Genomic DNA, 19186 nt, shown 5'->3' with positions numbered 1-19186 from the left:
ACGGGCCCCGCCCCGTTGGCCGCACGCTCTGCCCTGACTCACTTCCTGCCGCTCAGCCAATGGCGAGGCCGGACGGGGGAGGGGGCGGCGCCTCGGCTACGTCGGGCAACGTAAGCACGGACAGCGACAGGGACCCCCGGACAGGGACCCCCGGGACCCCAGGATGGGGACAGGGACCACCGGACAGGGACCCCCGGGATGGGGACAGGGACAGAGACCCCCGGACAGAGACAGGGACCCCAGGATGGGGACAGGGACCACCGGACAGGGACCCCCGGGATGGGGTCAGAGCCTCTGAGAGAGGGACAGACCCCCCTGGGACAGGGACAGACACCCCCACAGAGCCAGGACCCCCAAGCCCCCCTCCAAGCAGCCACCCCCACGCCAGGGCAGTGACACCCCCGGCAGGGGCCCTCTGTGCAGGGAGCACCTTGGGACCCCCAAATCAAGAACCACCCCCAACCCCGGGCAGGGCTCAGAGCACCCAAATCCCCTCCCAAAACTGGGAGCACCCCAATCCCACTGCCCCCCTGGGGGCTCCCAGCCCCAAAATCTGTGTCAACCCCACGGATTTGTGGGAGGGAGGGGGAATGGAGGCCCTGCTTCATCTCTGAATGATAAAAATTAAAGGAAAAAATACATCTGGGGTTTTATTAACAGGGAAGCAAACCAAAACCAGGGAGAACACAGCAAAATCCCAGCCAGAAACTGACCTTTGTTGTAAAAAAAAAAACAAAAACCAACAAACAAATATCTGGGAACTTGTGGCAGGTCTGGATGTGGGATTTGTTGGGAATAACCCAAATTTCACTGGAATCCAGCACGGGAGCCACCCAGGAGAGTGCAGGGAAAAGAAATCCTTCGGTGGTGGGAGCCTGTGCCAGCGTCAGGCGATGAAATCCAGGGGCCTGTTGAATCCTCCTTTCCTGTTCATGTATTGCCTGGGCGAGGACGGAGCCAGAGTCAGCCCCAAATCCGGGGAAATCGGGACAAAAACACCCGGGGGAGGCTGGGAACGGGGCTCAGCAGCCACAGGGAAGCCAATTCCCAAGGGATTTGAGCAAAAGGAGGGCAGGAAGGCTCCCAGTGAGGAGCTGCTGCAGAGGAGCCCAGGTGCCAGCAGAAAGGGAGCAGAACTGACAATCTGGGTGTTTTTTGGGGTGAGCAGTGCCGCTTCCCTCTGCTCTGATCCTGCCCAGGCCTCACTGGGCACATCCCAGCTGTTTCTAAGGTGCTCCTCACTCCTCATCCTCCTGATTTCCCCATTCCCAGGGGGATCTGGAGAGCTCTCACCTCTGCTTTTGAGTCTAAACCTCACCAAACAAACTCCTCTCTCCATCCCAAAGCAGGGGGACACACACCTGTACTTCCTCTTCTGGGACACGTTGATGGCGTAGGCATTGGCAGCACCGTCCACCTTCTTCCCCTGAGGAGAAACACCTCAAAATCCCATGGATTACCCCCAAACAGGGCAGCTGACACCGCAGAGCCCCTGGAGTAGTGCTCACCTTGGTGGTATCAAAGGAGGCAAAACCCATCATCTTCATCATCTCGATCTCCTCCTCTGTCTTGCCCTGCAAATCTTCCTCTGAGGGGAGAAAATCAAGGATTGAGCAAACACAGATGTTGGGATTCCCAAAAATCCAGGCGTCCCTGGGCTGGTCCTGGCCCCGAGGGACACCTGGGGGTGCCCCAGGAGGGAGATCCCCCCTCACCTGTGATCTGCCGCTCCTTCTTGGAGTCCTTGAGCTCCTTCTTCTCCTCATCCCGGCGCTCCTTGGGCCGTGCTGGTGATGAGGAGCTGGAGCGGTGCCGGCGTGGGGACCTGCTGGGGCACAGAGCTGGGGCTGCAATTCACACCTGGAATCCCCACCTGGAGCTCCTGCTGTCCCCAGGTCACCCAGAGTGCCCTCACCTAGCTGTGCCCACCCCTCGCTGGTGTCCCTGCCCTCACCTGGATCATCCCTGACATCACCTGGATGTCCCTGCCCTCTCCTGGATCATCCCTAACATCACCTGGATGTCCCTGCCCTCTCCTGGATCATCCCTAACATCACCTAGATCATCCCTAACATCACCTGGATATCCCTGCCCTCTCCTGGACAATCCCTGCCCTCACTTGGATGTCTCTGCCATAACCTGGATCATCCCTGCCATCACCTGGATGCCCCTGCCCCTCACCTGGATCATCCCTGATATCACCTGGATGTCCCTGCCCTCACTTGGATGGTCCCTGCCCTCACTTGGATGTCTCTTCCCTCACCTGGACGGTCCCCACCCTCACCTGGATGGCCCCCGCCCTCACCTGGACAGCCCCGCCCTCACCTGGACCGTCTCCGGTGCGGGGAGCGGGAGCGGCTCCTCCTCCTGTCCCTGTCCCGGGACCGCGATCGCTCCCGCCGCCGCCTGTCCCTGTCCCGGGACGTGGAGCGCGAGCGCCGCCGCTCTGCCCGGGGAAGGCTCAGCTGCTGCTCCCTGCCCGCTTCCCAAGGGAAATCCCACAGCACCGACCCGGGACTGCCCTGCCCACCCCGCTCAGGGACCCCTCTGGGCACCCCGGGAGGGAAGGAGCAGCAGGAAAAATCTCCAGCGGGAGCGGGGGAATGATCCAGGGGGAATCACCCGGAGGGAGCAGCCAGGAGGGGAGGATGGTCCCAAAAACCTGAGCCAGGGGGAGAGGGGTGGGAGGGGGTGATGGTCCCCAAAAACCTGAGCCAGGTGGAGAGGGGTGGGAGGAAAGGAAGAGAAGGAGAGGAGGAGATGATAAGGATGGGGAGGGGGAGAAGGAGGAAAAGGAGAGGAGGAAGAGGAGAAGAGGAGGAGAAGGAAGCAGAGAAGAAGAGAAGGAATGGAGAAGGATGGGAAAGGGATGAATGAAGAAAAGGAGACGAGGAAGAGGAGAAGAAAGCAGAGAAGAAGAGAAGGAAAAGAGAAGGCTGAGGATGAAGAAGAGGAGGATGAGGGAGGCAGTCTCTGCCCTCCGGCACAGCGAGGAACCGGGGCCTCCCCGCCCCGAGGGTCTCAGTCCCCCCTACCCCCGTCCCTTGCACCCCGATCTCCCCGAGCCCGGTCCCCCGGGCTCCCCCTGACCTCCCCGGCGTTCCCGTCCCTCCCCGGCTCCCCTGGTGCCTCCTCACCCCGCCGCGGCGGTGACCGGGAGCGGCTGCGGCCCATGGCCGCCCCTCAGCCCCGCGCTGCTGCTCCCACGGCGCCGCCGGCCCGAGGGGACCGAGCCCGAGGGAACCCGGCCCGAGGGGACCCTGCTGAGGGGAGCCGGCTAAGGAGACCTGGCTAAGGGGACCGGGCCTGAGGGGAGCCGGCCGGCGGCGCCGGTCAGCACCGCATCGGGCCGCACCGGGCCGGGCCCGCCGCTCGCCCCGAGAGCCCGCCCAGGCCGGAATGCGAGGGGAGAGCCGGGAGGAAGAGGAGGGCCGAAAGCGGAGAGGGCAGGAAGGGGAGGGCAGGAAGGGAAGGAGAGGAAGGAGGGGAGGAAGGCGGGGCCGTCACCGTCACCTTCCTCAGGCCGCCGCTCGCTCTGCCCGCCCGGGCCCTGTCCCGAACGTGCTGCGGCTGTGCCGGCTTCGGTGCTGGGGGGGGGCACAAGGGGCTGCTGGGAGAAGCTGCTGGAACCGTCCCGGTGTCCGGGATACCCATTCCCACCTCCATCCTGTCCCATCCCCACCTCCAGCCTGTCCCGTCCCCACCTCCAGCCTGTCCCGTCCCCATCCCCAGTATCCCCTTCCCATTCCCACCTCCATCCTGTCCCATCCCCACCTCCAGCCTGTCCCGTCCCCATCCCCAGTATCCCCTTCCCATTCCCACCTCCAGCCTGTCCCATCCCCAGCATCTTTGTCCCATCCCTATCCTATCCCAGTCCCAATCCCCAACCCCATCCCCTTCTCATCCCATCCCCATCCCTCAGACTCCGAGCGCTGCCGGGTGCCAAACACGGGGTTTATTTATTTACACCGGCGTTCCACGCGCTCCCGGCCGCGATTGTCACACGCGGGTGGGGACGTGCCACTCCCCGGCCGCCTCCCGGTGCCGTTCCGGGGCTCCAACACCCGCCCTGCCTCCCGGCCCGTCCCCGGCGGGCAGCCCCGGGCGGGAGGAGAGGCGCTGAGCCCGGCTGGACTCGCCCTTCCCCGCTGCCAGGCTGGGATCGGCCTCTGCTTTCCAGCGGAGGTGCGGGTGTGGAGACCCTGGATCAGGGATTTGCTTTACCCTGAGCCTTGCTGGAGTGAGGGGAGGGGGAGGCAGGGAGGCGGGCTGGGGGAAGGACCCGAGGGGTGGTGCTGGGGTGCGATCTTGGCTCTGTTGCCCTCAGTCATGGTGATGATGCTGGCACTGGAGCCTTCGTCCCTTTCTGCTTGGAATATCATGGATGGGGAGGTCAAGCCCAGGGTCCCCTGCAAAGCAACTGGCCCTTGGGAAAAGGGGTGACAAAGGCCCCAGGGACAGACCCCTGGAGAGAAAAGGGGTGACAAAGGCCCCAGGGACAGACCCCTGGGGAGAAAAGGGGTGACAAACACCCTGGGGCCAGAACCCTGGGGAGAAAAGGGGTGACAAAGGCCCCAGGGACACACCTTCAGCGACAAAGAGGGGACAAAAGCCCTGGGGGAGCCCCCGGGGTGGGCTGGGGGTGTGGCAGTGCTGTCGTTCAGGAATTGCCCCCAGGCAGGTGACAGGGCTGTCTCTGCAGGCTCTGCTGCCCTGGGTCACCCAGGTGACACAAACGGCCTCAAAGAGCCTCAGAATCAGTGGCAGTGAGGAACAGACCCCCAGTGACAGGGTTTGGGGGCTCAGAGTGTCCCCAATGGGGACCTCTGGGGGGACACCGGGCAGGGCAAAGGCTCTTCCCAAAATCCAGGCTGGGGCTGGGGCTCTGGCCAGGTCCCTGCCTGGGCTCTCCCGGCTGTTTCCCCCCTATTCCATGGGCTCCCTGCCCTTCCAGAGGGGATCCAAGCCCCAGGAGCTGTCTCAAGGCAGGGAAAGGGTTTGAAACCACAGCGATGGCACATGGGGCAAACCCTGCTGGGCTGGGGGAGCCCCAGACAGGGGTTCAGGGCCATTCCAGAGCTCCTGGTTAGGGCTCCATGGACGCAGCAAGGCTCAGGGTGAGCACCCCGGAAAGGGGGAGGATTTGGGGCTGATCCCGGTGATTTTTCCCCAGATCCCAGCGCTGGAAGGGCTGTGGGGAACAGGGGCAGGGCTGGGGCTCTTCCCGGGCAGGGGGTGGCCAGGAGGTGGCAACGCTGGGAGGGAAGGGAACGCCAGGAAGGACGGAACTTGTGCTGGGAATTCCAGAGCTGGGAAAAGCGGGGGGCCGGCGTGGCCGGGGTCGCTGTGAGCTGGCAGCGTGTGTTCATCCCGAAGTAGCACTTAGTGAGTGAGTTTTGCTCAGTTTTGAATAACACAGACAGTTCCCGGAGGGGTGTGGGTGTTTTTTCCCTATTTTCCCAGGTGCGGGTCGTGCAGTGAGGTGGGGGCTTTTCCAGCGGTGGGAAATCCTGCTGCTCTTCCTTAGGTGGGCAAAACACGGGCTGGGAGTACCAGGAGAAGGGGATGAAGTGGTTCTTGAGCCCACGGAGAGGGAGGTTTACAATCCAGGGAGGGAAAAACCTCAGCTCCTCCTTCAGGAAAAGCCTTCAGCTCGATCCCGTTCTCCTGGCAAAGCAATGGACAGTTTTCCCTGGGGATGAAGCCAGCGCCATTCCAGCAGAGCTTGAAACAGAAGGTGAAGAAAATAACCACGAAACACCCTTTTCTTCCTCAAACCAAGCAGATCTGGGCTCTGGTGGAGACAATCCATCCCTCGGCCCACGGCGGTGGGAAGGAGCCCAGGAGGGAGAGGGGCAGGGAGGTGCAGCGGGAGTTTCCCCAGGCGGGGACCACGGTGCTCGGTGCCAGCCCCCAGAGGCGGGTGACAGGGGGGACGAGGTGCCTCGTGCCCGGGAAGCAGCCGGGTTCCGGGGCTTTAGGGCCGCGCCTCGGGGCCTCGGCGATCCCAGGAGCCCCGGGGAGGCCACGCGTGAGGCCTCGGGACGCTCAGGACTCGATCTTCTCCTTCTTTTTGCCTTTTTTCAGGAAAGATGGGGTCCGGAATTTCTTCTTCTTTTTGGAGGGTGATTTGGAGGGTGAACCGTCGGGGGACACGGGGTTGCTGGTCACTGTCTCCTTCTCCTTGGGGGCGTCCTGGTCGGCGTTGGTGGTCGTCCGGTCTGTCCCCCCTTTTCCAAGGTTTTCCTCGGTGCTTTGCTCCTCGTCCTTCCCGTTCACCACCGCCGGTGGCTCCTTCTTGGCAGTGGAATCAGGGGGGGCTTGGCCACCATCGGCCTTCTTGTCACCTTGGGAAGGGGAGAGGGAGCAGGGAATTGGGGCAGCAGCACCGCTGTTCTGGGGGGGTCTATACCCCAAACGTGCAGTGGGGCCTGGGCAGGAGCAGGATTTGGCCTCCCCGAGAGGAGAACGTTGGGGTTTGATCCTGTCCTGCCGCAGGCACCGAGCCCCCCGAGCCGCCCCCTCCCTGCGGGACAAGCGATGTGGGATGGAGAGCCGGGAAGAGGCAGCAGGAGAAGCAGGAAGCGACACCAGGGAGGGAGGGAGGGAGGGAGGGGTTCCCCAGGGGGTTTCCTAAGGGATTTCCACGGAGACCGAAGAGCGCCCCAAGCCCCTGTCCCTCGTCCGTCCGGGGTGGCCTCTCCGTACTTACTACGGCGCCAGGGATTCAGGGATAACTCCTTGGGTGACAGGCACACGGGGAGGAAAGAGAAAGGAGACGTTGTGGAGACAGACAGACAGACAGACAGACGGACACCACGAGACACCATGGCAGCGCCAGCAGCCCCGAGCCGCGCCCCGGCACCCGCTGCGGGTGGGAACAGTGGGGACTGGGCTGGGGGACAGGGCTGTCCCCTGCACCCCACAACGCCACCGCTCACGTCCTCCTGCCACGCTCCCCCCGGCCCCTCTGGAGCGGGGTGACAGCACGAGGTGACACGCGGTGACAGCCAGCTGTGTCCCAGCGCCGTTTGGCCGCAGCCGCCCTTGTGCCCCCGCTCCTGCTGCTCACCGGGACCCCAGCCCTCGTCTTCCTCGTTTTGGGGTGCTCATCACCCCACTCACCCTCCGTGGGCTCTGCAGGCGCCGGGGGCTCCGGCGGGGGCGGCTCTGGGGGGGGAGCCCCTCTGTCCTCTGCTGCCGCCTCCTTCTCGCCTGCCACAGAGACACACGCTGGCCCCGGTCCCCGCGGTGCCACCCGGGGCTCAGGGGGCTTTGGGGGGCTCTCCTACCCTGCAGGCGCTTCTTCCTCTCCACCTCCTGCTTGTACTCCTCCAGCTCCTGGTCCGTCAGCTGGCTGAAGGGGTTGGGGGGCTCTGGCTCGGGGGGAGCCTCCTCCCCGCCCTCCTTGGCCTCCGCGTCCCCCAGATGGCTCTCGGTGGACTGAAACAGAGCCCCGGAGTGGCGTCACCCCCCTGGGGCAGTGTCAACACCACCAGAACAGTGTCAGTGTCAACACCCCCAGAACAGTGTCACACCCCCCCGCCCTGGAGAGATGGGGACATGGGGTGCCACAGGATGACGTGGGTTGGGGACATGGGGTGTCATGGGGCTGGGGACACCAGGTGACACAGGTGCCATACAGGGCTGCAGCTGGTCTCAGCAATGACACCGGCCAGCAGCTGTGACTGGGGACATGAGGTGACACTGGGTGACATGGGCTGCGGACAAGGGGTGACACAGGTGCCATACGGGCTGTGGCTGGTCTCAGCAATGACACCGGCCAGCAGCTGTGACTGGGGACATGGGGTGACACAGGGTGACATGAGGTGACACGGGGTGACATGGGTGCCATACGGGGCTGCGGCTGGTCTCGGCGATGACGCTGGCCAGCAGCTGCGACTGGGGCCCGGCTGATTTCACGTCCTGGCGGTTTTGCTCGCGGATCTGTGGGGGAGGACAGAGCTGAATCCCCCTCCAAGGACGGGGCTGAGCCCCCCCAGGCCCCGCTGTCCCCCAGCCCTGCCCACCTTGTTGCGCATCTCCAGCACCTCCTGCGGGTCCGTGTAGAGCGGCACGAACTGGTTGGGGTTCTCGATGCGGATCGGGGTCCCACTGCTGCCCTTCTCCACCTCGTCTGCCCGCAGCCACTGCAAACCCAGGAACAGGTTTGGGGAAGAGGAGACCCCAAAAAATGCAACTTACATAGAGGGGAGACCCCAATGTAGAGGGAAAGCACCATAAATGCAGGGAGACCCCAATAAACAGCATAGAAGGAAGACCTGACTAAATACATCATATATAGAAGGAGGAAGACTCCAAAACAAGTTCCCCAATAATAGAGGAAGACCCCAAAAAAGCATCTTGTGTAGAGGGGAGACCTTGATAAACAGGTGTTACACAGAGGAAAGACCCCAATAAATGCACCTTGCACGAGGGAGAGACCCAATAACAGAGGGGAGGCCCTTATAAATAGGTCTTGTGTAGAAGGGAGACCCCCCCATAAAGGGGAGACCCCAATAAAAGCATTTTACGTAGAGGGGAGACTCCAAAGCATCTTGTGTAGAGGGGAAACTGCAATAAATACATCTTTTGTTGAGACCCTGATAATAAATGAGGAGACCCCAACAAATGTGTCTTGCATAGAGGGAGAACCTGATAAATGTATCTTGCATAGAGGGAAGGCCCCAGTGAATGAGAAAACCTTAATAAATGTGTCTTGCATAGAGAGAGACCCCAATAAATGAGAAGACCCCAATAAATGCATCTTGCACAGAAGGACAGACCCCACTAAGGCCAAGAGCACTCAGCCCCACGAGAACGGGGTGGCGGGATTCCAAAATCACCATTATTACAGCATGCAGGCGGTCCCCAGGCCCTACACCCCAGCTTTTCGCGGGGTCCATGCCAGGACCCCCTCCTCCTCCTCCCTGGCCGCCCATCCCCAAGCCCCCGCTGCCCCCTCACCGTGGTCTTTGTCCTCTGGGCCCCGGCGCCGCCCTGCGCCTCCTCGGCCAGGCTGACCCTGGTGTAGGTGTTGGGTGTGTTGAGCCACCGCGTCTTCTCCTTCTGCTGCTTGTGGGCGTGCTGGCGCAGGGCGGGGGGCCCGGCGGGCTCCTCCTCGAACACGAAGGCCGTGACGGTGGCGGGGATCAGCACGTCGCTCTTGGGCTTGCTCTTCTCCTGCACGAAGGGGTAGCGGTACGTGTAGCCCGTGCGGTAGCCCTGGGGAAGCGCCCAGAGAGAGAGGAGTCAGCACACAGGGCGAGCTGAGGGTTAGGAGCATGTTTTTGGCTCATAAATCATCATAAAGGAAACGATTTATGAGTCGCCATCAAGAAGAGTTAGAGGAATGAGGAAACAGTTAGCGCAGCAACCTATTTTAGTGAAAGAACCCTTTGCACCCACATGAACCATAGGTCAGTGAACAAGATATGTAAACATAGCTAAAAAGAGAAAATATTATTATATTCACTAGCCCTTACCAAGCACTGAGCTGTGTTTCACTGCACTGCTGACCGGTTAGGTTTAACCCAGTGCACTCTGATATTGATATTCAAAAATATATATTTATATATAAATACAAATATATTTAATAGAAGTATATTTATATATAAATGTAACTAGATAATATATAAAATATATATTTATATATAAATAAAAATTATAAAGACATGTTTAATATATTTATATAAACATATACTATAAATAGAAATATATAAATTATATGTTTATATACAAAAATAAAAAGAAATACTTAATATATTTAGATATAAATATATAAAAACATATAAATATATATTTATATATACATAAAAATAGAAATATATTTAATATAGCTATATAAATATACATTATATAAATATATATATTTATATAAAAATAAAAGTAAATATTTAATATATTTATATATAAATATATAAAAATATATAAAAACCTATTTATATATATACACTCTGAATAGAGGAGGAGCCTTTCCTGCAGCAAGAAACCGAGCCTCTGATAAACTCTGCTTTATCCCCGCCCGTTTTGGGGCGGGTTCCGGCGCTCACCAGGTTGTCCAGCATCCTCATGAGCGCCTCGAACTCGTGCTCGCCCAGGCGGCTCTTGTGCAGCGGCCCGAAGGTGGCCCCGGCGCGGCGCACGGCGCTCAGCCCCTGCGGGCCGCGCTGCTGCTGCGCGCCCCGCTCCAGCACGATCAGGTTCTCCGCGCCGCCCGCGCTCGCCAGCGCCGACACCTGCGGGACACCGGGCACCGCTGGGCGGGGACGGCCCGGGACAGAGCCGCGGGCACCCCCGGGGGCGGCGCTGAGAGACGGGACACGGGGGATGGAGGGGAAACGAGGGCCAGAGAGATGGCACAGATCGGGGCATGGAGGAGGAGATGAGGGGCAGAGAGATGGCACAGCTCATGCCATAGTGATGGAGCACTGGGGCTGAGAGCTGGCACAGATTGGGGCACAGGAGTGGAAATGAGGGGCTCAGACCTGGCACAGCTCATGCCATGCCCCTGGGACGTTCTGGCTGAGCCCAGACTGGCACAGCTCAGTGTATAAGGATGGAAATGAGGGGCAGAGAGCTGACCCAGCTCATGCCATGCCCCTGGGGCACTCCGGCTGACCCGAGCCTGGCCCAGCTCCGTGTGCGCTCCCTCTGTGCCCAGCCCCGCGCTCACCTGCACCTCGCAGGCCGCCTGCAGGTGGAAGATGCTGTAGAAAGCCTCCTCGGCCGTGTCGCCCAGCGCCAGCACGCCGTGGTTCCGCAGCACCAGGATCTGCCGCGGGATGTCAGCGGGGCGGGCGGGGCGGGCGGGGCCGCCCCCGCACCCCCCAGGTGCGCCCTCACCTTGCAGGTGGGCCCGAGGCACTTCTGGAGCTCCACGCGGTCCGCCTCGTCCTCCACCTCCCCGCGGAAGTCGAAGTAGGCGACGTCCCCCAGGAGCAGCGCGGCGCGGGAGATGGGCAGGAGCCCGCAGCGCATGGCCGAGACCTGGGCACGGGGAGGGGCAGGGCAGGACCCCCAAACTCCCCCAGAGACACCCACAGCCCAAAAAACACCCACAGCCCCCCAAAAAAACAAACACCAACAGCCCCCCAAAAAAACAAACACCAGCCCATATGGCCAACACCTGGGCACAGGGAGGGACAGGGCAGGGGTCCGAGGTACCCCAGATACCCCCAAAAACACCCACAGCCCCCAAAAACCCCACCAACCCTTCCAAAACACCGTTCCACCCTCCCAAATCCCCCCAAGTTTCCCTAACTCCATAGACCCCCAAATCCCTCCAAACCAAATCTCCCCCAAAGGCTCCCCCATTCCCCTCACTCCCAAGCCCCCAAAATCCTCCCAAACCCCATCTCTCTGATCTCCCCCAGTCCCCAAATCCCCCAACCCTTCCAAAACACCCTTCCACCCTCCCAAATCCCCTCCAAACCCAAACTCCCCCAAAAACCCCCAAGTTCCCCTAACTCAAAGACCCAAACCCAACCTCCCCCAAACGCCCCTGCATTCCCTGAGCTCCCGAATCCCCCAAACCCAATCTCCCCCAAGCTCCCTTGCCTCCCAAACCCCCCAATTCCCCCTCTGCCAGCCCGTTCCCCGCGTACGGCGGCCGCGGCCGGGGTGTGCAGCCGCACGATGCAGCGGATGTCGGGGCGCGCCGCGTAGATGGCGGCGTGGAGGCTGAAACTGCGGGCGTCGGGGGCAAAGCCGGTGCTGCCCTGCTCCACCACGGCCCCCAGCACGTTCACCTTCACCTGGGGGGCACGGGGGGCTCAGGGGGCTGCTCCCCACGCGGGCAGCCCCGGGTTGGGGGTTGTTGTTTTGGGGGGCTCACCAGGCTGGCCGCTGTCACCTCGCTGCACGCCAGCCCCTGCGGGGCCACCAAGAAGTGCTCCTGCTCCTTGCTGACCCGCAGCTGCCGCGGGGGACAGGGTGGGGTGAGACACAGTCGGGAAAAATCCCAAAATGAACATTCCCCCCCGAAAGCCCCACACCCCTCTGATCGCCCCTAAACCGTGAGAAAGCCTCCGAAACTGCCCCCCAAACCAACACCCCAAAGGAACCCAACAACAACCCCAAAATAACAACCCACAAACCCTCAAGGCAACCCCAAATCCCCCCAAAACAACCCCAAATCCCCTATTTTTTGTTTTTCGGGGTGCTCACGGTGACAGCAGCGTGTCCCAGCTGTGCCCAGCCGTACAGGTCCAGCAGCCGGTGGATGCTGCCCACCTTGCAGCGCATCAGCCGCTCGCCCTTGGCCAGGGCTGGCCCCTCTGTCCCGTGCAGGTCATTGATGGGGGTGACCGATGCCAGCCCTGGGGATTGGGGACCCCCCGTCAGCCGTGGGACCCCCCAAATCATGGGGGGTTCAGCAGGGGAAGAGGGTTGTGGGATGGGTTTGGTGGCTGGCAAGGTTTGGTGGACCCAAAGGTTTGCTGGATATCAAGGTTTGGTGGCCACAAAAGATTTGGGGGTCCCCGAGGCATCAAAGCTTTGGTGGCCCCCCAGGTTTGATGGCCCCAAAGATTTGGTGGGCCTCAAAGGGTTTGGGGGATTCCAGGGGTTTGCTGGCACCCCAAGATCCCGAAGAGTTGATGATTCCAAAGGTTTGGGTGTCCCCAAGATGCCAAAAGTTTAGGAGCCCCCAAAGTTTGGTGGTCTCAAAGGTTTGATGACCCCAAAGGTTTTTGGGGTCCTCAAGGTCCCAAAGAGTTAATGATTCCAAAGGTTTGGTGACCCCAAAGGTTTTTGGGTTCCTTAGGTCCCAAAGGCTTGGTGGTCCCAAAGCATTTGAGGCCCCTGAAGGTCCCAAAGGTTTTTGTGAGATTTGGGGGTTCCAAGGTTGCCAAGATTTGGTGCCCCCCCCAGGTTTTGGGGTTTTTCCCAGCCCGCCCCTCGTCCCCAAAGGGCCCCACGTACCCATGGGGGAGGTGGGCAGGGTGGCAGGGGACGTGGTGGCCATGAAGTCGGCGATCTGCCGCAGCGCCCACACGTGGGACGAGTTGTTCCCCTTCTTCATCTGCTCCTGGATCAGGCTCTCCAGCTCCTCCCGGAAGGACTGTGGGGACAGGGTGACAACGGGCTGGGTGGCACGGCCGGGGACATCGGGGCAGTGGGGACAGCATCACCAGCTCGGTGGCAGCAATGCTGCCAGCTGTGTGCCACAGAGGTGATGGTGGCACCACCAGCTTGGTGACACGGTGAGGGTGGCACTGCTGACGTGGGGTCAGTGGTACCCACAGTTTGGTGGCTCACTGGTGGTGCCAGCATCACCAGCTTGGTGGCAGTAACATCGCCAGCTTGGTGCCACAGTGGTGATGGTGGCACCACCGGATTGGTGGCACGGTGACGGTGGCATTGCCATCCTGGTGTCGGTGTCACCACTGCCTTGCTGGCACAGTGGCACTGGCAGCTCAGTGACAGCAGCAGTGGCACTGCCAGGTGGGGACACCGTGTGGTGACATCCATGAGCTTGGGGACAGGAGCGATGGGGCGGGGACAACAAAGGACGGGGCCAGCGACAAGAAGGGGTTGGCGACAGGAGGGACGGGATTTGGGCTGGATGGGGGACAGAAGAGAAGGGGCTGGGGACACAAAGAAGGGGTTTGGGGACAGGCGGGACAGGGGTAGGGACAGAAGATAAGGGTTGGGGGACGTAAAGGAAGAGGTTGGGGACAAATGGGACGGGGACAGATGGGACGGGGTTGGGGACGTAAAGGAAGAAGTTGGGGACACGTGGGATGGGGTCGGGGACAGACAGATGGGGCTGAGGAAAGGAAGATCGGGATGGGGACGGGCGGGACGGGGCTGGGGACAGGTGAATGGGGCCAGGGCGGGCTCACCGGGCTCTGCAGGATCATTGTCACCCGCTTCTTCTGCTCCATCAGGTTGAAGTCCTGGCGCAGGTCCCCGGCCCCGCCCCGCGCCCGCAGGAACTCGGGGTCCTCCTGGGGGGGACAGCGCGGCCCCGGGGCGGGGGGCTCGGGCAGGGGCTCGGGGCTGGCGGCCGTGCTCATCCTGGGGACACGCGGGGACACGCGGCGTCACAGCCCCGGTACAGATTGGGGAGAAAGCACCGAAAACACGGAGCGGCTGCGGCCCGCTGATAAGGGCGGAGGGGAACCGCCCTGCCCGGGGCGAGGGGACAGCGTGGGGACACCGGGAGGGGACACGGGCCGGGCTGGGTGACAGCCCGGAGAGGGCTGAGAACGGGCACGGATGGGGCTGAGACCGGGCACAGCTCAGGGCACCCATGGGCGCGCCCCCAAATTGGGGTCACCCACTATGGGGGGCTCGGCCCCACTCTGCCGCCACACGGGGGAGGTTCCCAGGCAGCCCCCGCCCCACCGACCCCAAAGGACCCCAAAACACCCCCATAAGACCCCCGAGGACCCCAAACCGGCCCCAATAAGACCCCCGAGGACCCCAAACCGGCCCCAATAATACCCCAGAGGACCCTGCTCTCCCCTCCCGGTCACCGTCCCCGATCACTGCGGGGACGCTGCCGCCAAAGCCCCCCCAAACCCAGGGCGGGGCCGCTCCCCCACCCCCGGGGGTGCCCCCAGTCCCGCTCCCCCCGCTCAGAACAGGAGGGGACCCCCCGATCCCGCCGCTCGGAGCGCACCTGTCTCACCGGGCGGGGGGGCCGCGGTAAATCGGGGAGGCCGCGCTGGCCCCCGCAGGGCACAAGGGGGGATCGGGGGGAGGCTGGGCCAGGACCCCCCACCCAGGGCTCCCCCTCCCAGCATCCCCCGCACCCCCCCCATCCCCGCCTCCGCCCGCGCCGCGCCCAGCGCCGCTGCGGCAGCCGCAGGGCGGGGGGGGAGCGAGAACCGGGATGGAACCGGGATGGAACCGGGATAAAACCGGGATGGAACCCGGGGATGGAACCGGGGATGGAGCGGGGGGGCCGCAGCATCGCCCCCGCCCCGGGGGGAGGAGGATGCGCTCGGTACCACCCGGGGATGAAGGCCCAGCACGGGGGGAGGGGTGGGATGCAGCCCCCCCCCCACCCACCTGCATGCGGCCAATTTGGGGGGGTGGGCGAGGAAAGGGGGGGTGGGTGGGGGTCACCCAGGCTGCCCCCAAATCCCCCCCGCCCCTCGGGGCTGCGGCCGGGGGCTGCTGCCATCACCCACCTTCCTCCTCCTCCTCCTCCTCCTCCTCAGAGCATCCTGACAAAGGGCCGCCCCCCCCGCGCACCACGCGTGTCCCCGCGCCTCCCCCCGCCCCGCCCCCCCCCCGGAACCCAACCCCCGCCCAGGAACAACGGGGGGACCCCGAACCCCGCGCCGCTGCTCCCGCAGCCCCCTCGCCATTGATTGGGGTCATATTAACAGCCGTTAATAAGCCCTTACCTGGGGGGAGGAGCTAATCGCTAATTACAATTTCATACAGAAATTAATTACAGCTGGTTTAATTTTATACCCCCCCCCCCCCTCCTCCCCAACCGCTGCGCTTTAAGGGGGACAGAGCCCCCGCCCCATTAATTTTGGGGTGTGGGTTTTATGGGGTGCGGGGCTCCAGGACAGGAGCGTGACCCCAAAAATGGGAAATGGGGGCTGGAGCCTTGAGCTTGGCCTTCGGGGGGGGCCCCCCGGGCTTTTAGGGGCGCCAGGAAACACCTAAAAAAAAAAAAAAAAGAGAAAATAAGGAATATTGAATATTTTAGAATAATTGGAATATTTTGGGGAAAAGGTGATTTCGAGCCTCCCTCGGTTTATTTACCCAGATGCTCCCCCAAACCCAGACCCCACTGTGAACCCCTCCAGGTGCCCCCAAATTCCCGGGGTTCCCCCCACACCCCCACTCACCGTGCCCCAGGTTTGGGGGGTCCCCAGGGGCACGGGGGGGCCCGACCAGGCCAGGCTCAGGGGCCCCCCCGGCAGTGCCCCCCAACTCCTGCTCAGCGCCGACCTCCTGGGAAAAGGGGAATGTAAAAAATAAAAAATATAGATCAGAATCGGGGGGTGTCCCCCAGTAATAACACATCCCCCCCCAGTAATAATCCCCCCAAAATAAATAAATTCAATCATTAAATTAATCCCAACCTCAAATAACTCATGCAGGAAAATCCCCACCAGGCCCACAAATTATAGGGGGGTTTTGGGGCTTACCCTCAATAATAATTCAATCTATTTTTTTTAAATTTTAAAATTAATTCCAACCTGGAAAATAAGAATAAAAATCCCCCAAAGCTCACTTTAAAAAGCTCACTTTACAGGGGGTCAGTTTTAAGGTCCCTCCTCAGGTAATAATTCCATTGGATTTTGATTATTAAATTAATTCAGAGCTGAAAAATAGCAAGAAAAATCCCACGAGCTTCCCCAAATCTCAGCACTGTAGGGGAGTTTGGAAATGGAGGGTCAGTTTCGGGATGCTCCCCCCCAATAATTATATTTATTGTTAATCTTAGACTGAATCCCAAACTAAAAAAAAATCAGAAGAAATTGGAGGAAGTCTGTCCCCTCTCCATGTACCCATACCAAACCAGCCCCCCAAAATCCCAATTCTAAGGCGGTTTAGAACCCAGGATCAGTTTTGGGGCACCCCACAAAAGCCTAGTGACTAAAAATAAATTGAATTATCAATTCCAAGATGAAAAAGAGCAACAAAATCTCCATTAGCTGCGCAAAATCCTACATTAGGGGGGCTTTGGGGTCACTTTTAGGGCAGTCCCGCAGCAGCTGGATGTTTTGGGGGGTTTAGGGTCAGTTTTGGGGTCGGTTTTAGAGCTGTACCTGGCAGTCCTGCAGCAGCCAGATATTTTGGGGGTTTAGGGTCAGGTTTAGGGGCTCACCTGCAGCAGCCGGATGTTTAGGGTCAGTTTAGGGATCAGGTTTGGGGCTGTACCTGGCAGTCCCGCAGCAGCCAGATGTGTTGGGGGTTCAGGATCAGTTTTAGGGGCAGTTTTGGGGTCTCACCTCGCAGTCCCACAGCAGCCGGATGTTTCAGGGGTTTAGGGTCAGGTTTGGGGTCTCACCTGCAGCACCCCCCGCAGCAGCCGGATGTTTCGGGGGTTTAGGGGCAGGTTTAGGGGCTCACCTGCAGCAGCCGGATGTTTCAGGGGTTCAGGGGCAGGTTTAGGGCCAGGTTTGGGGCCAGGTTTAGGGTCTCACCCGCAGCAGCCGGATGTTTCGGGGGTTCAGGGGCAGGTTTGGGGGCTCACCTGCAGCACCCCCCGCAGCAGCCGGATGTTTTGGGGGTTCAGGGGCAGGTTTAGGGTCGGGTTTAGGGTCTCACCTGCAGCAGCCCCCGCAGCAGCCGGATGTTTCAGGGGTTCAGGGGCAGGTTTAGGGGCTCACCTGCAGCACCCCCCGCAGCAGCCGGATGTACTCCGCCGCCGCCCGCAGCGTGTCCGCCTTGCTGGGCCGGCGGTCCCGCGGCACCAGCGGCACCAGGGAGCGCAGCTGGGAGAAGCCACTGTTGAGGTTCCGGATCTGCGGGGCACAGAGGGACCCGGTCAGAGACCCCAAAGGGAGCCCAGAGACCCCCAGGTTACCCCAAAACCCCCAGGTTACACCTGGATCCCCCAGGCCCAAACTGGGCTCTCTCAAGATTAAACTGGGACCACCCCCAGGGTTCAACTGGGCTCAGCAGGATCAAGCCAGACCCACCCATAACCAAAATTGGGGTTCCCCCCCATATTAAATCCCACTCCAGGACTGAACTGCCCCGAAGGATTAAAGTGGGTCCCTCACAGAATCAAACTGGGACCTTTAAACCAGGATTAAACTGGGCTCACCAGGACTAAACATGACCCCCCCCCCCCCCAATTAAACGGAGACCTCAGAATTAAACTGACCCCAGGACTAAACCAACCCACACAGAATTAAACCAGGCCCTCCTAAAACTCACCTGGGCCCCCCAGGATTAAACCCACCCCAAAAGCAAAGTCCCCCCGTGGCAGCGCCAGTGTCCCCTGGGTGTCCCCCCGATGTGACCCCACCCCGGGCTGTGCTTTGGGGGTTCAGCGGGGTTTGGGTTTTTGGGGTTTTTTGGGTACCTCACCCTCTCCCTCTCCTTGGCGTTGGCCGCCTGCCGCCGCTCCAGCACCTCGGCCGGGTCCCCGGTGGGCTCGTAGCCGCCGTCGGGGCCGCGGCGCAGGCGGACGATGGGGGCCGGCTGGGGCAGGGGCCCGAAGCGCTGCTGCAGGAGCGCCCCCAGCAGCTCGGGGGGCGGCGTGGGCTGCGGGACCCCCGGCGGCTCTGGTGGCTTCGAGACCCCCGAGGGCTCTGGGACCCCCGACGGTTCCAAGGGCTCCGGGATCCCCGGGGGCTCCGGGTCCCCTGAGGGCTCCAGGACCCCTGAGGGCTCTGGGACCCCCGAGGGCTCCAATGGCTCCAGGTCCCCTGAGGGCTCCAGGACCCCCGGTGGATCTGGGTCCCTTGAGGGCTGTGAGACCCCCGGGGGCTCCAGGACCCCTAAGGGCTCCAATGGCTTCGGGACCCCCGAGGGCTCTGGGACCCCCGGCGGCTCTGATGGCTTTGAGACCCCTGAAGGCTCCAATGGCTCCAGGACCCCCAGAGGATCCAGGTCCCCTGAGGGCTGTAAAACCCCCGGGGGCTCCAGGGTCCCTGAGGGCTCCAATGGCTCCAGGACCCCCGAGGGCTCTGGGTCCATTGAGGGCTGTGAGACCCCTGAAGGTTCCAGGACCCCCAGCCACCGCCCCCCAGCTCTGTCGGGCTCTCCCACCCCACAAAGGGACCCAAGGCTGCACCCGCTGAGCCGATGCTCAAAAGGGCCCTGAAATACCCGGGGCTAACGAGGCACAGGTGGGACCCATCTGGGCCTGACGAGCTCGGGCTGTGCCCGGGCTCCCTCACCCACTGTCCCGGCCTGTACCCCCCAAATCCTGATCCCTGCCTGTGCCTCAGTTTCCCCATCCACCACCCCAAAATCCCAATCTCTTGCTGTGCCTCAGTTTCCCTGCTCACCACCACAAAATCCCAATCTCTTGCTGTGCCTCAGTTTCCCCACTCACCATCCCACCCTGGTACCCACAAAGCCCTGAACCCAAAAAAGGTCCCAAAAGCGCTCTGAGGGATATTTGGGACCGTGATATTTGGGGATATTTTGGGATGTTTTGGGGTCCTGGCACCGAGGGGCACCTGGATAGTTGGGTTTGAGAGATTTCGTGTGCTCCTAAAGCCGCTTTTGGGTGGGAAAGCAGAAAAAAGAG

At 61.3% G+C, this 19186-nt stretch overlaps 3 protein-coding genes across 4 annotated transcripts; all 3 read right to left on the bottom strand.

Annotated features, from left to right (window-relative positions):
* Positions 1 to 624: 624 nt before the first annotated feature.
* Positions 625 to 3420, bottom strand: SNRNP27 (small nuclear ribonucleoprotein U4/U6.U5 subunit 27). Its single transcript, XM_054650773.2, has 6 exons — positions 3138 to 3420; positions 2326 to 2446; positions 1716 to 1825; positions 1509 to 1588; positions 1362 to 1426; positions 625 to 941 (listed from the first exon to the last, which is right to left on the bottom strand). Exons 1-6 carry the CDS (start codon positions 3172 to 3174, stop codon positions 887 to 889), a joined length of 468 nt encoding a protein of 155 aa, XP_054506748.1. The 5' UTR covers positions 3175 to 3420; the 3' UTR covers positions 625 to 886.
* A 520-nt stretch (positions 3421 to 3940) lies between these two features.
* On the bottom strand, positions 3941 to 15230 carry ADD2 (adducin 2). Of its 2 annotated transcripts, none has more exons than XM_054650747.2 (15): positions 15144 to 15230; positions 13848 to 14022; positions 12925 to 13063; positions 12169 to 12320; positions 11837 to 11917; positions 11607 to 11756; positions 10846 to 10989; positions 10676 to 10774; positions 10053 to 10238; positions 8968 to 9225; positions 8031 to 8150; positions 7858 to 7947; positions 7293 to 7443; positions 7126 to 7215; positions 3941 to 6347 (listed from the first exon to the last, which is right to left on the bottom strand). In XM_054650747.2, exons 2-15 carry the CDS (start codon positions 14019 to 14021, stop codon positions 6049 to 6051), a joined length of 2133 nt encoding a protein of 710 aa, XP_054506722.1. In that variant the 5' UTR covers position 14022; positions 15144 to 15230; the 3' UTR covers positions 3941 to 6048. The 2 variants fall into 2 exon arrangements, with proteins under 2 accessions (XP_054506722.1, XP_077047867.1); XM_077191752.1 differs by lacking the exon at positions 15144 to 15230 and adding an exon at positions 14630 to 14772.
* Positions 15231 to 15460: 230 nt separating this feature from the next.
* On the bottom strand, positions 15461 to 18627 carry FIGLA (folliculogenesis specific bHLH transcription factor). Its single transcript, XM_077191639.1, has 4 exons — positions 18016 to 18627; positions 17310 to 17444; positions 15819 to 15924; positions 15461 to 15629 (listed from the first exon to the last, which is right to left on the bottom strand). Exons 1-4 carry the CDS (start codon positions 18625 to 18627, stop codon positions 15610 to 15612), a joined length of 873 nt encoding a protein of 290 aa, XP_077047754.1. The 3' UTR covers positions 15461 to 15609.
* Between the last annotated feature and the right edge of the window lie 559 nt (positions 18628 to 19186).

This window comes from Agelaius phoeniceus, chromosome 30 (genome assembly GCF_051311805.1).
Source record: "Agelaius phoeniceus isolate bAgePho1 chromosome 30, bAgePho1.hap1, whole genome shotgun sequence".
Classification (NCBI taxonomy): Eukaryota; Metazoa; Chordata; class Aves; order Passeriformes; family Icteridae; genus Agelaius; species Agelaius phoeniceus.
Note: the sequence above shows the minus strand (reverse complement) of the source record. Positions and strands in the feature narration are given on the sequence as shown.

Excerpts from the sequence above, each read along its gene's own strand:
- SNRNP27 (XM_054650773.2), bottom strand. The coding sequence starts at position 3,174 with ATGGGCCGCAGCCGCTCCCGGTCACCGCCGCGGCGGG. Across the intron at positions 2,447-3,137 it reads CCGGTCACCGCCGCGGCGGG|AGCGGCGGCGCTCGCGCTCC; the intron begins GTGAGGAGGCAC and ends TTCCCCGGGCAG. Across the intron at positions 942-1,361 it reads TCCCAGAAGAGGAAGTACAG|GCAATACATGAACAGGAAAG; the intron begins GTGTGTGTCCCC and ends GTCCTCGCCCAG.
- ADD2 (XM_054650747.2), bottom strand. The coding sequence starts at position 14,021 with ATGAGCACGGCCGCCAGCCCCGAGCCCCTGCCCGAGCCCCCCGCCCCG. Across the intron at positions 10,239-10,675 it reads AGGCGGCCTGCGAGGTGCAG|GTGTCGGCGCTGGCGAGCGC; the intron begins GTGAGCGCGGGG and ends GGTGTCCCGCAG. Across the intron at positions 7,948-8,030 it reads TGCTGGAGATGCGCAACAAG|ATCCGCGAGCAAAACCGCCA; the intron begins GTGGGCAGGGCT and ends CCTCCCCCACAG.
- FIGLA (XM_077191639.1), bottom strand. The coding sequence starts at position 18,627 with ATGGACCCAGAGCCCTCGGGGGTCCTGGAGCCATTGGAGCCCTCAGGG. Across the intron at positions 15,925-17,309 it reads TGCTGCGGGGGGTGCTGCAG|GAGGTCGGCGCTGAGCAGGA; the intron begins GTGAGCCCCTAA and ends CCCTTTTCCCAG. Across the intron at positions 15,630-15,818 it reads CCCCCCAAACCTGGGGCACG|GTGTTTCCTGGCGCCCCTAA; the intron begins GTGAGTGGGGGT and ends TTTTTTTTTTAG.